Source organism: Orcinus orca, chromosome 20, assembly GCF_937001465.1.
Source record: "Orcinus orca chromosome 20, mOrcOrc1.1, whole genome shotgun sequence".
NCBI lineage: Eukaryota > Metazoa > Chordata > Mammalia > Artiodactyla > Delphinidae > Orcinus > Orcinus orca.
The window spans coordinates 19,442,463-19,457,796 of NC_064578.1; the positions used below are offsets into that span (position 1 = coordinate 19,442,463).

At 55.1% G+C, this 15,334-nt stretch overlaps 1 protein-coding gene across 1 annotated transcript; it reads right to left on the reverse strand.

Moving 5' to 3' along the window:
- Window positions 1–1,609: 1,609 nt before the first annotated feature.
- Window positions 1,610–10,415, reverse strand: CA7 (carbonic anhydrase 7). Its single transcript, XM_049703553.1, has 7 exons — window positions 10,271–10,415; window positions 7,504–7,701; window positions 4,548–4,666; window positions 3,728–3,823; window positions 3,564–3,626; window positions 2,883–3,038; window positions 1,610–2,383 (listed from the first exon to the last, which is right to left on the reverse strand). The coding sequence occupies exons 1-7, from the start codon at window positions 10,308–10,310 to the stop codon at window positions 2,261–2,263; spliced, it is 795 nt and encodes a 264-aa protein (XP_049559510.1). The 5' UTR covers window positions 10,311–10,415; the 3' UTR covers window positions 1,610–2,260.
- Window positions 10,416–15,334: the final 4,919 nt, after the last annotated feature.

Here is a 15,334-nt window from a genome sequence, read left to right on the forward strand (position 1 = left end):
TGGGGACAGTTTTGCCCTGAGCATGAGAATGGAAGGGGGGAGTCAACAGAACAAGCCTCTCCCTTGCCTGCCTCCCTGGTCTCGAAGCTAGAAGTCTAAGGCCTAATTCTACCCTCTCCTCGTGGCCTCACCCAAAACCCAGAAGTATCCCATGACCCTGGAGTGCCCTTCTGGTATAGTGACAATGACAGGAGCTGTGGCCAAAGTGAGTAGACCGATGCGCCCCTAGCCCCGCTGGTACCTGCAGCTTGGCCTCCTTCCCGAGGATGTTCAGACACACCACCGGCCCATCTTTCCAAAAGCCTCGACCCTGTGCCCCCTCAGCTATCACTTTCTTCCCCTTCACAACCACACGTATACATTTGCTGTCCCGGTTTTACTTCCCCTCACTCCTCAGCCCCCTCACTGTCCACCACCTGCCCCTGTCCTGGCTCATGGGGCACAGTGATGGCTGGGTCTCTAAACCTTCTGGACTTGGGCTGGGACTAGGGTGAGTCCAGCGACTTACGGTGCACATTTAAGGAGACACGCACCCTCAGCGTCATACAAATGCAGGGTCGGGGCCTGAGGGTGTGTGCCTCCTTAAATTTTGCACCCTAAGAGATCACTTGCCTCACCCCAGCCCCAGCCCTGCCTCAGACTCCTCAGCAGCCCCCAGTGCCCCTAGATACCTAGGTATCTCAGGTGCCCCTCTGCGGCTTTCCCTCTGAGCAGATCCTCCGCAGGTTCGTGCGCTGGTTCTGTGCTAGATCCTGGTCCCTTCTCTCGCTGAGCACCCTCCCCCTCCCTCCCCTCGGCCTCACCCACCACCTTGAGTGAAGATGCTCCAAGGCAGCCCCCTCTACCCTCCACCTCTCTCCTCGGCTCAGACGCCAACACCCCAGAGCTTCCTAGCATTCCTCTCAGGGCCCCACAAAAGCTGTGTGTCCATCCTGGTCTGCTGCTGCCCAGGCTTTCCTGTCCTCTGTCTCCGCCCAGGGACACACCCTGCACTCCCCTCCACCCTCACAGAGAGCCAAATGCTATCTTTGGGCTCCACCTCCTAGGTCTCTCTCATCCAGCCCCCTTCTCCCGGCCTCCACCACCCTGTATTCTTTCTCCTGGCCACTGGCCACCACCTTCTCTTGCTGCCAGTCCTACCTGCCAACTCACACTCTACAGGGATCTCCCAGCCTTTGCACATCTGCCCCTGCCCCTCCTCTACTCCAGATCCTTCCTGACTCTCATTAGCCTTGGGAGAGAGTCCCAGGCCCTCCCCCAGGGCTCCAGCCCCACTCGTTCTTCTCTGTTCCACAGACACCCTGGGCTCTCACCTGGGAGCCGGCACACCTGCTCTTCCCTGAGCTCAAACATGCTGTTCCCTTCTCTCTGCCTTGGAATACCGGTTGGAATTTAATTTCTTCACCAGATGAGGACATCACAGTGTGAGCTCAGGGTGGGGGAAGTAGGCTCCCCCTTTTCTCTGCCCCCACGGCCCCTGCCCCGCCGTCTGTATCACCCTCACCTGTTCGGTGCCCACGGCCCTTTCAACATCCTGTGCTTGACTCATCACCACGGCCTCCCCGATGCCTGGAACAGCACTTGACAGAACACAGGCACTCAACGGGTATTTGTTGCATGAATGCATGAATTTATTAATCAGTGCATGGATGGACTGTCATGTAGGTGGCTTTGGTGGCTGGGTGGGGACGAAGGGAGATACTCCGTAAGCTGTAGCCAGTGCCTGCCTATGGCGGCAGGTGGCTGGAGGGAGAAGGTCATGTCACCTCCAGCAGGCTGGGTCCTGATTTTAATGGCCTGGCAGTGAGGTGCGTGCATGGCGGAGGCCTGCAGAAGAGGTAACACCGAGAGGGCAGCTCTGCCCACTTCTAATTATTGCTTGAGTCTTTCTGGCAATGCCAGCTGCCTGCCCTGGAGAGTTTGGTCTCATCCATCACAGTGTGAGCTCAGGGTGGGGCTGCTGCCATTGCCAGCGGGGAAGACAAGAGGAGGTTCCCAGGGGCCTTTGGGTGTTGGAGAGCAGAGGCAGCCTTAGGCTTGGACCATGCTCAGCTCCTGTCCTTCCTGTCCCCAGGGCAGCTGAAAGGTGTCCCCCGACTTGAGGGTCCCATCGAGAAGCCTCCAGGTGGCCAAGGAGCAAGCCAGCTGAAGTGGGGTCCACAGCAGCCCTAGGCAGGGAGCCTTGGATGGTTTGGTGTCTGCTGACATGGAAGCCCTTGGGAAGATGGTGCTTCAGTGGCCGGCTGGGCAGGTAGGCAGCTCAGGCCCAGAAGGAGGCCTTGACCACACGGCCCTTCAGTGGCTGTGGCGGCCGGAAGTTGTTCACCATGTGGATCCTCTCATCTTCCTCTGTGGTGAAAAGCAGGCTCCGGAATTTCTCCATCTTAAGGCAGAAGAGATACTCAGTGCAGAATGGGGGCGCTGTGGTCCTCTCTGATCCCAGACACAACATCTGGCATACCCTGCCCAGCCAGTTCTGCCCCTCTCTCCTCTTCCCCCTAGGGCTTGTCCCTACTTCTCCCCACTCATTTCTTCTTTGGGAACCCAACCTCAGTTACTTACTCACTAAAGAGCCTCTGAACCTGGACCCTGCTCCACCTAGTTCCAGTTCCTGTCTAGCTAAGAATCATCAGCAAATGCAGCATTCAGATTCTAACACACTAGGGGTGGTCCCAGGATCCAGGGATCTCTCCTAGTCTGTGTCCAGGTCCTAATAACTAACAACCAAGCTGACTCCCACCCAAGAATCGAAACATTTATTAGCAAAAGATGGGAGCCTTGACGGTGGGACCACAGGCTGTGGGCTGCTGGTTGGGAGAGTCACACTGCCCAGGTGTGCCTGAGTGTCGCATCCTTCCGTCTGGTACTCTGGGAGGGCTCACCTGCCTCTCAGAGATGCTGATGGGCTCCCGGAGCACAATCCAGGTGACACTCTCGGTCAGTGGGGGTGTTGTCAGGGAGCCAGGGTAGGTCCAGTAGTGCCGGCTGGCAGGCAGGAGGTACTTGGGGTTGAAGCAGCTGAACTGGGCCTTGGTGCCCTGGGGCAGGGTGGGGGACCCAGGAGTCAGCAAAGACCTCCCAACAGGATGAGACCAACACCCTCCCCACCCATTTCTGTCAATAGGATTTAGGCTTCTCCTTGGCCCATTGATGCAAATTGTGGCCAGATGTCTGTGATCCCAGAGGCTATATTCCAGCCTGGCTGGCCCTCTCCACCCATTCCCTTGTATGTAAAAGCTGTGGTTCCTAAAGCTCTTTGGGCACCATGTTCTCTCCCTTGCCTTCCAGAACTTAATGGCGCTGCTGGTCAGAGAACCATTAATGTGACAGGCATCTTATCAATCCTATGCCCAACCAGACTTCACGCTGGGCATTCAGTGGGGCCATGGACCCTGATGACGAGGAGTCAGTTGCAGGGCACCACAGGTGCTGACCTGCACCCTTCACCTCTGCCAGGGTTTGCTGCCAGGATGGAGGAGTGGATGGGCCCACTCCATGATCTAGCCTCTTCCTTCCTCCCCACCAGGCTGCTGTAGATCAAGAGCATGGACCCCTGGTCTCACCTTAAACCGAACCATGTAGAGTGCATCTGTCAGACGGTTCATGCTGGGGTGCTCGTCCCCCGTCTGTCAGGGAGAAGTAGTGTGAGGCCAGATCTCACTGTGTTCTGGAACTAGGGGTGGTACCAGGCCTCCCACGGCCTTCTGGGCCCAGGTAACCCCCTCACCTCCAGGAAGACACCAACCACAGCCAGGCCATCGGGTGCTGAGGCCGCCTCCCCAAAGGTGCTGTACTTCTTGGCATTCCAATGAACCAGGTGCAGCTACAGGGGCAACGACAGGCCAGGCCAGTGCTTAGTGCCTCCCAGGGGCCATGGGAGCTCAGAGCCAGGCTTCCCTCACTCCCACCGGACTCCTGGCCCCTCTGCGGGAGGGGCGGGCCACAGATAGCATTTACCCTGTTCTGGGCCTGACCCTTTTCTGAGCCCCAAGGGACCAAAGAGATCAGGCCCTGCCCTCCGTGAACTGTGAAACAGATAATGACTATCCAGTGTGACACCTCCCTGAGGAAGTGAAGCCTGCAGCTGAGTCCAAAGAATAAGAAGGGGGTTATCAGATGGAACTCTTGGGACAAGGTATTCCAGGCTGAAAGAACAGCAGCCTGGAGATACAAAAGAGCCAGGTGTGGGCAGGGGATTCATCACATGCAGGTCAGTATGGGAAGAGGTCAAGGGAGATGAGGCCAGGCAAGGCCAGTTCATGCAGGGCCTTGAATGCCAGGCTTAATCCTTGAAGGGTTGTTAGTAAGGCTGTGGTGGGACTGGATTTGTCCGTCATAATATTCCTTCTGGACACACAGATCAGGACGACAGTAGGCAGAGTTCAGGTGGAAGACCTGAACTTCAGGTGAAGGGCGTCTCTCCCAAAGGTCCCCGAGTGACTTCACTCTCTCCAGTACCCCACACCAGGCAACTGTCAAGACCCTGGCTCCCCAGTCCCCAACTCTTCCCCAAGTGGTAAAGGGATTCAGGTAGAGGAGGGTCTTACTTCGCTGGGGAATGACTTGCCGTCCACCGTGTGCTCTGAGCCCTCACTGTGCTTCTTGCCCCAGTGGAAATGGAGCTGCCTGAGCCGGTAGGGCCCATCCAGGGGGCCCCCAGTCACCACTGCGGGGGAGAAGGGCGGTGTGTAGCAATTGCTGTGAGAGAGCCCACACCGCCTGCAGACAGCAGCGCCAATATCAGGGCAGTGCTCAGGAGAGGGATAAACTTTTCATTTGCAACATTCCTTGCTCTAAGTGGACTTGGATCAGTCCCCGCCCAGTTCCCTATGCCCTTAGCTGGGCCAGGGCAGAAATCCTGGAGCCCTGTAGGTGACAGAGGAGTCTGGTACACTGAGTGGGTATATCTCTCCATCTGGATCCTCCCCACTCTTGCCCAGTTTCGAGTGGAAGCTGGGACTTTGCCTCTCAGGCCCCGATTATCACTAACAATAGACCTCCCAGGTCTGGAGCCCTGACCCAGAACTGGGTCGGAAAAATTCTTTTCTTTAGTCCTCATAGTAGCTTATGAAAGACAAAACCTATTATTATTTCTATTTTATAAAGGAGGAACTGAGGCACAGAGAGGGCAAGGCATTTGCCCAAGGTCACACAGCAAGGCACTGAGCTAGGATATAAGCCTGCATCTACTTCATATAAGTTCAGAGCCCAAGGCCCTAATCACCAGGTCGTGCTGCCTCCCCAGAACCTGGAGGATCCCCAGGACCTGATGTCTAGAGGCCAGCTCCTAAGGGTCCCCACTCTGATGGTCAGGCCCAGGTACCTCCAATGTCCCTCCTTCATGCCCTCTTTGGCAAGCCCCACTTATGCTGGTTTTGTGAATTTCCCACTCTGATACCTGGCGAGCTGGGGCCACTCACAAGGCCTCCTGGGACTGATTGAATTTCCAGCTGAAAGAGATCTGGCAGTGGAGGGAGCCCCAGCCAGGGCAGAATGTGAGCTCCTGGATCAGGTGACGGCCCTGGGCTCAGAGTTCCACTAGGCCCCTTGAGGACGGGTGACCAGGGCAGGGCCTTGCCCCCCGTGGGCCCTTCAAGGAGGAGGACCATGGGACAGCCCAGAGGCCCATTCTTGCTGTCCTGCCTCATCTGAGAAGCGGGGCCTGTCCATGGCAATGCTGGGTGGTTGACTGAGCCTGGGGGTGATGGCTGTGGGCCAGGGCCCACAGGCCCAGTCAGGCTGCTCCATCCTGGGGAGGCAGGAGTAGACAGACCTGCAGGCTGAGCTCCCTGCTATGGGCTGGGAGGGCCCACTCTTCTGAGCATGACCCACCTGGGACTCCACAGTGCAGTCTCTTAGGGAGTGAACTGCCTCCCTAAACCTTGAGCTTGGCTCCCTTAGCCTCCTCTCTCCATCCTGACCATAGAACACACTGCCATTCACTGTGTACTTCCTATGTGTTCAGCAGTCTGCAGACATTAATCCCCACAGTGACCTAGAGGGGGACACATTGTTACCTGTTACCCCCTTGGCCAGACGTGGGACTGAGGCTCAGAAAGGTAGGTATCCTGCCCAAGGTCACACAGCTGGGGAGTGGCAGAGACCCAACTGTCTCACTCCCAAGCCTACTTTCTTCCCACTGGTCCCCTACCCCTCAGGCTTGGGCATTCTGATAGGGGACGGAACCCAAACCAAGTCAGAAAGTGAGCCCCTGGATCAGTGGTCCAGAGGAATGTTTCCTTGGGCCTTCGCCTGCCAAGAGTGGCCTTCACTGAGCTATTGATGTCTGAATTGAGCCCTCAGTGCCCTCTGAAGGCTGTTCAGAAGATCCAACCATTTGAAAACTGCTCCTTCATAAACTGTGATCTAAGGTCATCAAGAGCTCCATGTCCCTCCCCAAAGTTCTGGGTGGGAGGCTTTTCTTAGAATTCAGTACCAAGAATGCTGTGTCTCTCTTCTGAGGATCTGTTGGATTTCCTACCTTCTGCAACAAGAACTATAACTGATCCTCTTTCCCCTTTTCCCTAGCCTACCAGGGAACTCAGAGTTAAGCAACTAAGATCATTCCTATCTGGGTTTCCTCCCCTTCTCTGCCCTTTGATTTTCTATTTGAAACTTAAGTTTCCCTGAGTGCTTTCATTGTGCCTATGGGGGGGTTGGGGGAGGCGACAGAGGGGCAAAGTACCAGTCACTTCCTTACATAAGAAACTTTAGCAGGTTCCCTCCTTACCCCACTTCATCCCTCACAGGCCTGGTCATAAGGACAAAAATCCCTTTATTAAGGAGCACTCCCGAGGCTTCCGTCCAAGAATTTATCATGAAGGAACCCGAACTCTAATCCCAGGGCAAAGAGACCTTGGAAGGAGCTGCTACAAGTTCCCACTGGCCTCTCTTTTGTCCAGGACGGTTGGGATCTTGAGGCTGTAGGTGGGTTGGAGAAAAGACCTTCGGAGTGGGAGCAGGCTGGTTCTGGCCCTCCCCAGCTCAGTGAGTCTCTACTTGCCCAACTTAGAGGTAGGTTCTTGAGAAGAATAAAAGAACTGCCTGTGACCTTGGCAAGGGGCCTGGCACACTGAACATTTTATTTCCGTTCTCTCTCTGCTGGGCTTGGCCAGATCACACAGAGAGGAGGGTTTGGCCTTAGGCCACACAGCAGCTCAGTGATGGGGCAGGGAGTGAAAACAAACCTGACCTAAAGCACAACTGAAAAAGAAGAAAGAGAATTAGCATTTCTTGAGCATCTGCTATATGCCAGCACTACAAACATCACTTCAGTTTTTCGTTTCTCCTCTCTATGATCCCAGGGAGGAAAATAGGGTCTTAATGCTCCCACCCTATGCATCAGGAGACTGAGGCTCAGCCTAAGGCTTCACAGCTGAGGAGAAGTGGAGCCTTCCTTCCCTACCACAGCACGTTGCCCCTCCTGAGCCTGCCCGAAACAGGTTAGGATCCCAGGGGGAAGGGTACCAGGGTCCGGCAAACATCACCATAAGGGCCACTTACCACTTCGGTCATCACTGTCATTGAAGTCCACTTGGACAGAGTGGCCATTGTTGGCGATGCTGAGGGACGTGCAGGACTCATAGGAAAGATCCAATGTCCTCAGGCTGGGCGAGTACACAGCCTTTCTGGATACGATATTGATTGGTGACTGGCGGTCTCCCCGGGCAATGGGATACAGCTTGTGCCAGTGTGAGGGGCCTGCAGATGGGGAGAGGGCAAGGACTCAGGCCAACCTGAATCTCTGGGCTGCAGACTGAGGGCACCTGTAGGGGATGGTCTCCGTGCTGTCCTTTCAGAGATTAGCCCCTGCTTTGGAGCCATGAAGTCTGGAGCTCCAATCCCAGCTCTGCCACTTCCCCTCTCAGCCTCCATTTCCTTGTCTGCGAAATGGCCTCACTAAAACTCTCCACCCAGAGCTGATAGGAGGCCCAGAGAGGTAATGCATGGAAGGCAGCACAAAAAAGCTACAGGCTCAGGGGCAGTTTGGGGTAGTGGGTCCTCCCCGACAGGCAGTATTGCTTAGAGAGGTCCCCGGGCTCCCGAACTCCCTTACCTGACCCTACCAGGTATCTGGCCTCTTCCTGCACTTTGGCCAAGTTCGAGTTGGTGTTTGTGAAAATGACAACAAAAGTTCACATCAACCTCGCTTTGGCTCTGTGACATGAATTTGCTCCTCATACCAGCCTCGTGAAGTAGAAACGAGCATGATCCCCATTTCACAGATGAAGGAACTGAGGGCCACTGGCACATGTGCGCGCACACACTTGGGCACTGGTATAAATACACAGTGTGTGCATGCATTGCCCCCAGCTGCCCTCCCCAGACATGTGCAGGTCCGGGGAGACTTTCACGTGTGCACACATATATGCACAGTGACCTGAGCTCACCGCACCCACAGCCATCAGGCCCAGTAACACATGTGTACAAACACATAGCCCTGCCAACTACCTCTGACACACACATATGCACCCTCACACACAGCTATCCCCTGTTGCAAACCCAGGTCTGCACTAAGAGACTACAGCAAAACACATGCTCGTGCACACACATACACACACACACACACACGCACATACACCTGCATGCACACCCACGAGCACCCACCACCTGCCTCCCAGAGACTCCATCTGCAGCCGAGAGGCTCGGCATCTCCCCGGGGAACATCCTGAGATGCAGCCTATTTTTAGAGCTATTGCCGGCTGGTGCTTCTCCCCGTTTTTGGCTTCTTAAGTTTTCCTGAGAAAACAGCAGCAGGTGCCGACAAAACTGTGTCCCCAGTGGATGACTCAGAATCATGGCCCAGACCCACTGGGTTATTTTTGAAGTCCTGTGAGCATGCTGCATGCCGGCACCTTCATCCTCTGTCTTTTCCTCCCTCATCGCAACTAGACTGGATGGCCCAGGACTGGGCGAGGGGCAGCAGCTTCAGGGTGGCCAGCTATGGGGCAGGCCTATTGGGATACTGGACGCAGTGCTGGTGGGCAGGACCAGCAAGAAGGCTGGAGTCAGGGGGAAGCACCCTGAAACTGGCTGGGAGCAGGTGCTGGGGGGGAAGAGGATCTTCTGTGGGTCGTGTCAACCTGCCCCTTCTCTGCCTCTCTCTACACCTCTGCTGATCTCTGTTGCCTTTTTCTGAAAGTCTCTTTCTAGCTTTTGCATGTCTAGATTTGGGGTTCTCCCCTCCAGAATATTCTCCTGTGTGCTTGGGGTCCCAGAGGGGCCAGAGACACCACAGCACCTCCCTAACTCCTTCTGGCCCATTGTAACCTCCAAACCCCCAGACTTTGTAGCCTAGGACCCCCGCCCACCCTCACAGAGTGCCTGTCTCTCCTCAGATGAGTGGGACGGGGGCGTTCCTCCCACCAGCACTTCCGCTTCTCCCCACCCCCACCTGCCTTGCCTGGGTTTCATCCTGGCAGCCTGGATCTTGGCTCCTCATTGTTCATCTCGGGAAAAGCAAGAAACCCTTATCCCACACCCCGACCCCAGTTTGGTAAGAAATAGCCCAAAAGGAACTGACTTGCCCCAGTCTCACACTCGAGCCTTCTGGCTCTCACCGTCTGCCTCTTCTCCCTTCCTCTGCATCTTAAGTAAACTGAGGCAGGACCGAGGAGCTATTCTCCCGGTCAGACCAGGAGGCTGGCGTGGGCCACGGGCTCCCATGCCTCACACCTGGACGTGCTCAAACACCCTGCCCGAGGCAGACACCCAGACACATCCGTGAGCCCCCAGATGCTCCCTTCCTTCACATACCTGCCGACTCGAAAGCTCGGACGCTTCGACCGGGAAACTCTCTGCGCAGAACACCGCGCCCTTGCCCACGGGGAGCCCAGCTCGCCGGAGGTCCCGGCACACACGCGTGCGCGCTCCCCGCACAGACACCGCGCACAGCGCTCCGCCGGGACCGCCCCCCGCTGCCCTGGGCTACCTTCACCCGCTGCGCACTCCGGCGATGAGTGAGTGTCCCGGCCCGGGTCAGAGCGTGCGGGGCCGTCAGGGGCTGCGCGGAAGAGGCGGCTGGACGCGTTCGGCCGCGGGGTGGCTCGCCGGCGGCGGGGCCGGCCGGGGTGCAGCGCGGACTTTGCGCCAGGTGCGGGGGGAGGCAGGGCTCGGGCCGGGCGGGTGGGCCGGGTTCTGGGGGACGGATGGGAGAGGGATCCCGGTCCCGCCTAGAGGATAGGGGGCTTGAGGGTCCCGCAAACCCGGCTGGGCGCGAGGGTCAGGAGCGAGTCCCAGCGGGTGGGGGCCGGCCGGGGTCTGCGCCTACCGTCGTTGTGGCCGTAGCCCCAGCCGTGGTGGCCGGTCATGCTGTTGCCGTCCCCGCAGCCGTGCACCTGCCGGCTCGGCTCAGTTCTGCTCGCTCGGACTGCGGCTCCGGCCCCGCTCGCTGCCGCGGAGCAGCCTCTTAAAGCGGCGGCAGGCGGGAGGAGCAGTTCCCAGGCGACCCGCCCCCCCCCCCCCCCCAGCAGGGCGAGAGGGGCCGGCCCTGCCCCGCCCTCGCCCACCCGCCCTCAGGCCAGTTGAGCCCCGAGTTGAGATGCGAGATGCGGGGGGTGGGTGGGGGGCGGTCAAGGGCACCTAAACCCCAGCCCCATCCCCACCCTGGCCCTGGTCGGAGCACTCTCCCTCCTTACCTCCAGCCCGTGTACAGGCTCTGGGGCAGGAGAAACGGCCAATGCTGAGGGCGGCCTCTGTTTCTCCACATCCCATCTATTCCCCAGGCTTGTCACTGGGCAGTAAATCCCACCACCAGAGACCTGGGCTCTGGGCCCTGAGTCCTCTTGGACTGGGACCCTTTTAAACTGCAGATTGCACTGACCATCAGGTGTCCAGAACTGGAGCTTCCCCTGTTTGCCAGACACTGGCAAGTTCTGGGCCAAGCTTTGGGTCCTTCCTGTCATCTAACCCTCTCAGCTTCCCTACAACAATGGGTGGTCCTTCCATTAGCCCTATTTCACAGAACAGGAGACTGAGGCCCAGAGGGGTGAAGTGACTTGCCCGAGGTCATCTAGCCAGAGAGTGAGGGATTTACTCTTAGTTTGTCTCACTCCTAGGCTCTTGTGCTCTTTACTACTTCCCCTTGGTGCTGGGGGCAAAGGGGTCCTGTGGTTGGGATCTGGGAGCCCTGGGCTAGGAGGAGGCCTCAGGCAGAACCGGAGCCTCAAAGGGGGAGTGGGGGAGTTTGGGCTTTAACCACTGGTCATTAAGACAGACAGACCCACAGACACCAGCTGGCTTTCCCATGGAACTAAGTCTGAGGCCTTGCCTCCACCCTCTCCTTCTCTTCCTGGCTTCCTCCTCTGTCTGGGTCTCTTTGCCTATTCCTCTACAGCCCGCTGTTTGTCCCTCCTTTCCTTGCCTCTCCATGACCTTTGGCACACCTGCTGGGAGCTCAGGGCCTCCACCCTGCACTCAATCTCAGTATCTGCCTTGGCCCAACATTTTCCCACCCACAAGGCCTGGTCCTTGCTGTGCCCTCCACCTGGGACGTCCTCTGTCTTCCACCCACGGGTTCCAGCCGGCCCAATCCGACTCATCTGAGGATGTGGCCTTATGCCAAGGATAGGGCTTGTCTCTGGCTAGGCCGCAGCAGGCAGTTTTGGGAAGACAAACAGATGAGTGGATAGAAGGACAGACAACTGATCCCACCCAGGGGCTTGTACCCAACCAGAGTTGAAGGGCCATTTGTGAAATGTCTGCTGGTCTGACCTCTACCAGAGGAGACTATTTCAGGCCCTGTTGTTGGCTGACCTTGTGAAGGAATGTACCATCTTGTCTGCCAGGCTCCCCTATATCTGTGTGGCTGTCTTGGTTTCCCTCTCCCAGGCCCTGAACCCCTCAGGTCCCCAAGTAGAGTTGTGGAGATCAAGGGACAACTGGTCGCTGGGCCAAGGTCAGTCAGTGACTTCCCAACACTGCCTAGATGCTCCTCCCTGACCCAAGAGCTGGAAGGGGCCCTTAATAGAAATCTGACCCTAGGGCAGGGGGGCAGGGCATCATAATAAGCATGTAGGGGGTGGCCCCCAAGACTGGCATGTGACAGGGCATGCAACCTTGTCAAGGTCCCAGGTCTCCAAACCAGAAATGTCATCCTTAGACCAAGAAGACAAAGACTAGCTTCAGAGTGAGGACTGCAGTCTCTGTTCATCTCCCAGAAGAGCCAGCCACTCTTCTCCTGGGGGAGTTGCAACACTTTCAGGGCCTGGGGATGGGCCCAAATGTGTCTACTTCGTTGACCTACTTCCCCCTCACTGTGACCCAGAAGACATTTCCATGTTTATTTATAGTGCTAAAAAAGTTGGGATTACTTAGTTTTGAATCCAGTTTCATCCGCACAGCAACCCCACTTTACAGATGAGGAAAGCAAGGCTCAGAGAAGTTGAGTTAGGCTGTGCTGTGAGCAACTGAGCAAGAATGAAAACCCAGGGCTGCTGAGTCCCTTATTCAGCATGTCTAAAATCACCAGCAGGGGGGAGGAAGTGGATTTTAAATTTGATTGTCATTTGTGTATATATGCAAGACTCTCTTCACAATGACTTAAGAGAAGCTAGGGAGAGTGTTTGCCTCCAGGGTGGAGACTGGGAGCCCCGAAGGGTGGGGGAGGGTGCGGAATGGGGGTGGGAGGGACACTCTTTACTGCCTACTCCTTTTGAAAGAATTAAAGTATTGCCTCTTTAACAACCAGATAAAAGTTGATCCAATTCTTTCCTTCCTATATCCTGTCTTTGGCAATTTTCTCTGGGTGCTGGAGAACTGGGAACTCAGGTAGGTAAGAGGAGCTGTTGGAGTCTGCCTGTCTCAGGTGAAGCTCCAGTTTCCCCGCAGCCCACTCAGGTCAACTTGGGAAAGACTGTGCCCCCATTCAGGCACCTCCTGTCTCAATTACGTGCCGTCTTTAAAGCTGAATTGATTTCACTGCTCTGGAGTTTACTCTTTGGTCTCACTGGCATCAGTGGCCTCCTGGATTTTGCTGTTTCTGGCGGAGAGGGAGGGTAGGGATGTGTGAGCCATAAGGAAGGGCTGGGGAAGGAGGGCAGGAGCAGATTGCACAGCCACACCTCATTCATTGCGAACTTGACCAGATCTCACTTCCCCTCTCAAAGTTACAAGTCTCTCTTCTCTATAACAATGAGGTGATTAGGGCATCATCCCAGCCCTGACCACCTCATGGGATCCCTGTGAACATTGGTTGAGACAACAGTTGTCCAGTGCTGCACCAACAGGCAGAATCTTGCCTGCTCTTCACTGTGTGTTGTGCACATGGCCAACGGGCCAGACCGCAGACCTAGAGACTCTAAGATCAAAATTACAGCTTATTGTGGGTTGTTTTTTGTTTTTTAAAAAATTTATTTATTTTTGGCTGCATTGGGTCTTCATTGCTGCACGTGGGCTTTCTCTAGCTGTGGAGAGCAGGAGCTACTCTTCATTGGGGTGCACGGGCTTCGCATTGCGGTGGCTTCTCTTGTTGTGGAGCACGGGCTCTAGGTGCGCGGGCTTCAGTCGTTGTGGCTCGCGGGCTCTAGAGCACAGGCTCAGTAGTTGTGTGTGGCGCACGGGCTTAGTTGCTCCGCGGCATGTGGGATCTTCCCGGACTAGGGATCGAACCCGTGTCCCCTGCATTGGCAGGCGGATTCTCAACCACTGCACCACCAGGGAAGTCCTGCACCCGTTTTCCGATCTATCAGATGGGAATAGAGAATCGAGAGGGCTAATAGGATGGTCAGGTGAGGTGATATCTGTGAGTGTCCTGGAACCAAGCATGTACTCTCAGACCTCTGTTCTTTCCCCTTCTCCTTAGCTTGTTTGGGCACATTTAAACCGAACATTCCTTTTCCAGTTACAGTGGTAGCACCTATTTATTGTAGAAAATTTGGGAGAATCAGAAAAGCATAGTAAAGAAAACTAAAATCACTGGTCATATTACCACCCAAGAATCACCGCTGTTAACATTGTAGTGACCATGCTGCCGGGCTTTTTCCATATGTATCAGTAGTACTTAAAAGACAATCGGAATCATATGTGTAGCTTTGGGACCAGTTTTTTTTTTTTTCACTTCATGCCCTATGATAAGCATTTCCCTGTGTCATCAGTCTTGGAGAACTTGACACTTACTAATTGCACAGTGCTCTAGTATGTGGATTATTTCCAGTTTTCACAATTGTAAATGCACTGCAGTGGACATCCTTATTTATCCATCTTTGTGTGTGTGTCTGATGATTTCCCTGGGAAAGTGGTATAACCAAATAAGATGAGGTACACATTGTGGGTAAGGCATTTTAAAATGTAGAAGGTATGGTGGAAATAGTTTTAGAAATTTATTCTTTCATTCAAAGCATTTATTGAAGACTTATTAGATGCGAAGGGCTGAGCCAGGCATGGGTGATACAATTGTGAACATTACAGACCCACAGTTTTCTCAGCCGAGGGGTGGAGGAAAGAGGCAAGAGATTGGCCAATGAGCACCAGGATGAGAAGGGCTGGGATAGATAAGGTCAGGTAGGGAGGGCTAGTGGCTAAGGCCTGGGAGTGTGTCCTAGGTTGTGATTCATTCTTCCTGGCTGGTTTCCCACAGATTATAACCTCTTCCAGGGCAGAGGTAGCCCCAAACTTCCTGGAAGCCCAAGTATCCTGTCTGCTCCAGCTGAGACCAACCAGGATGGGTAAAATAATAGACCTAAGCTGGGTCTGGCTGGATCTGTAGGGGTGTTTGTTTCTAATCCCTGTGCCACCTTATAATAGCTGTGAGAATTTGGAATTTTACTCACCTCTCCAAGTGTCTGCTCTCTTGGGTATAAAATGGGGTAAACAGTAGTATCTATTGCATTGGGTGAGTACAATGAGCACAGAATGGTGATGCGTGTTAAGGGCCTGCCTGGCATATGAGTACTCAGTAAACAGGGGTTGTATAGGGATTTGGGGGCTCAGTTTTCCCACCTGTTCAGTGGGAGATTGGCCTAGGTTGGTGGTTCTCAAACTTGAGCATGCATCAGAATCACCAGGAGAGCTTCTTAAAAGTTTCCGAGGCCTCACTCCAGAGTTTCTGTTTCAGCAGGTCTGGAATGGGGCCTGAGAATTTGCACTTCTAACAAGTTCACAGGTGATATTGATGCTTCTGGTCCAGGGCCTCACTTAGAAAACCAATGGTCTAAATGAATGCAGCCTTTGTTTCCTGGTCTGATACCTTTGATTCCCTGTCTTCTATAATAGGAAGAACTTGTGAGGTGCCCTGAGTTCCCAGATGGCAGGGTTTGTGTCTGGTCAACCGCCATGGCTCCATCACAGGCACCTTTACATGCTGTTATGGGTTGAATTAGATCCCCCAAAAGTTGTT